The 1,278-nt window shown below is 68.0% G+C and overlaps 1 protein-coding gene across 1 annotated transcript in view; it reads right to left on the bottom strand.

Annotated features, from left to right (window-relative positions):
* Positions 1–1,278, bottom strand: part of MBOAT2 (membrane bound O-acyltransferase domain containing 2) — a 45,519-nt gene that overhangs the window by 11,627 nt on the left and 32,614 nt on the right. Inside the window, exons 5-6 of the mRNA XM_012727371.1 lie at positions 1,015–1,051; positions 135–380 (exon numbers count right to left, since the gene is read on the bottom strand). Of these exons, the coding sequence (XP_012582825.1) occupies positions 135–380; positions 1,015–1,051 (283 nt within the window). The remainder of the gene's footprint in view (positions 1–134; positions 381–1,014; positions 1,052–1,278) is intronic.

Here is a 1,278-nt window from a genome sequence, read left to right as displayed (position 1 = left end):
GGCCACGAGCGCACCACGGAGCCCAGCTGGCCTCGCGGCCGCCGCCCCCACCATGCTGAGTGGCGTCTGGAAGGAGAGGGCGGCGGGCGCAGGGGGAGCGTCAGCAGAAGCCAGCGGGCGCGGGCCGCGCTTACATTGGGAGAAGGCTCCGGCCTCCCGCGCGGGTCGTCCTCCCTGCCGTGGCCGCCCGGCTGCGTCGCGTGGGACGATCGGCCTTCGATGAAGGTGATGTAGTCCTTGTAAGAGCACAGGGGGCCGGCCAGGATGCCCATGAAGTTGCAGGTGTAGCTGAGGTGCTCCAGCAGGCTGGGCATGCGTCTGCAAGGCAAGCACCCGCTCGAGAGACGCCGCCGCCCGCCGCCGCGGGGCTTTGGGCTCGTCTGCACGGGCGATCAGCAGCCTTTGGACAGTTTCTGTTCCGGTCTCCACGAGCAACGGCGAAGGGTTCTGGCCTACCCACAGCGTGAAGCCAGCCAAGGGGCGTGAGAGCAGAGAAGCGCGGTCCCCTCCCGACATGGCGCTCCGTGCTTGGCAGGGTGGCGCAGGGGATACACAGGTAACAGGTCTGCGCTCACAGAGCCCCGAGTCAACACCCAGGGAGTTAAGGGCTGCGAGAGGAGGGCTCGGTGCCCAGTCGGCAAGGCCCGTCGGCAAGGCATGGGGCGGGCCCCAGGCAGCGCGAACAGCACTGCAGAGCCTGAGGGCGCATCGGCGGCAGCGGGGAGGCTGGAGTGGACTCAACCGGGGCAGAGGCGGGAGAGGTCAGAGCCGAAGGAGCCCACCCCGGCCGGCAGCAGGCAGGACACAGGGCTGCCTCCGGAGCGTGGCCGGCAAGCACACTGGGGTCCCCAAGGGCCCGCGCCCCACAGGGCCCTGCGGCCGCGTGTAGCGGGACAGGGGAGCTGCGGACAGATGTGCACAGACAGGGAAAGCAAAGTCCTTGGTAAAGGAAAGCAGCTGGACTGGGCACGGACGTCAAGATCTGCCTTGGACTGGGCACTGGACAGTCAGCACCTGGCGGCAAAAAGATCGGCTGCGACTGCGTGGCGGGCTGGCGGGTAAGGGGCCAAAACGTAAGGGGCCAGGAGGCAGTGTGGAGTCTGCCCAGGGCCCAGGGCACTGGGTGGTGGGTGGGCTTGGCGAATGGGGTACACCTGCTGGCAGTACCAGCACCCTGAATTTTAAATCTGGGGTCCCGGGTTCTAAACCAGCCCAGTCAGCGAGGCGGAGAGCTCTGTCCCACAGCACACTGGTGTCCCGCAGCCAGCCCGTGACAGG

This window comes from Condylura cristata, unplaced genomic scaffold (assembly GCF_000260355.1).
Source record: "Condylura cristata isolate star-nosed mole 26May11 unplaced genomic scaffold, ConCri1.0 scaffold00020, whole genome shotgun sequence".
NCBI lineage: Eukaryota > Metazoa > Chordata > Mammalia > Eulipotyphla > Talpidae > Condylura > Condylura cristata.
This window is presented reverse-complemented; position numbering and strand designations above follow the sequence as displayed.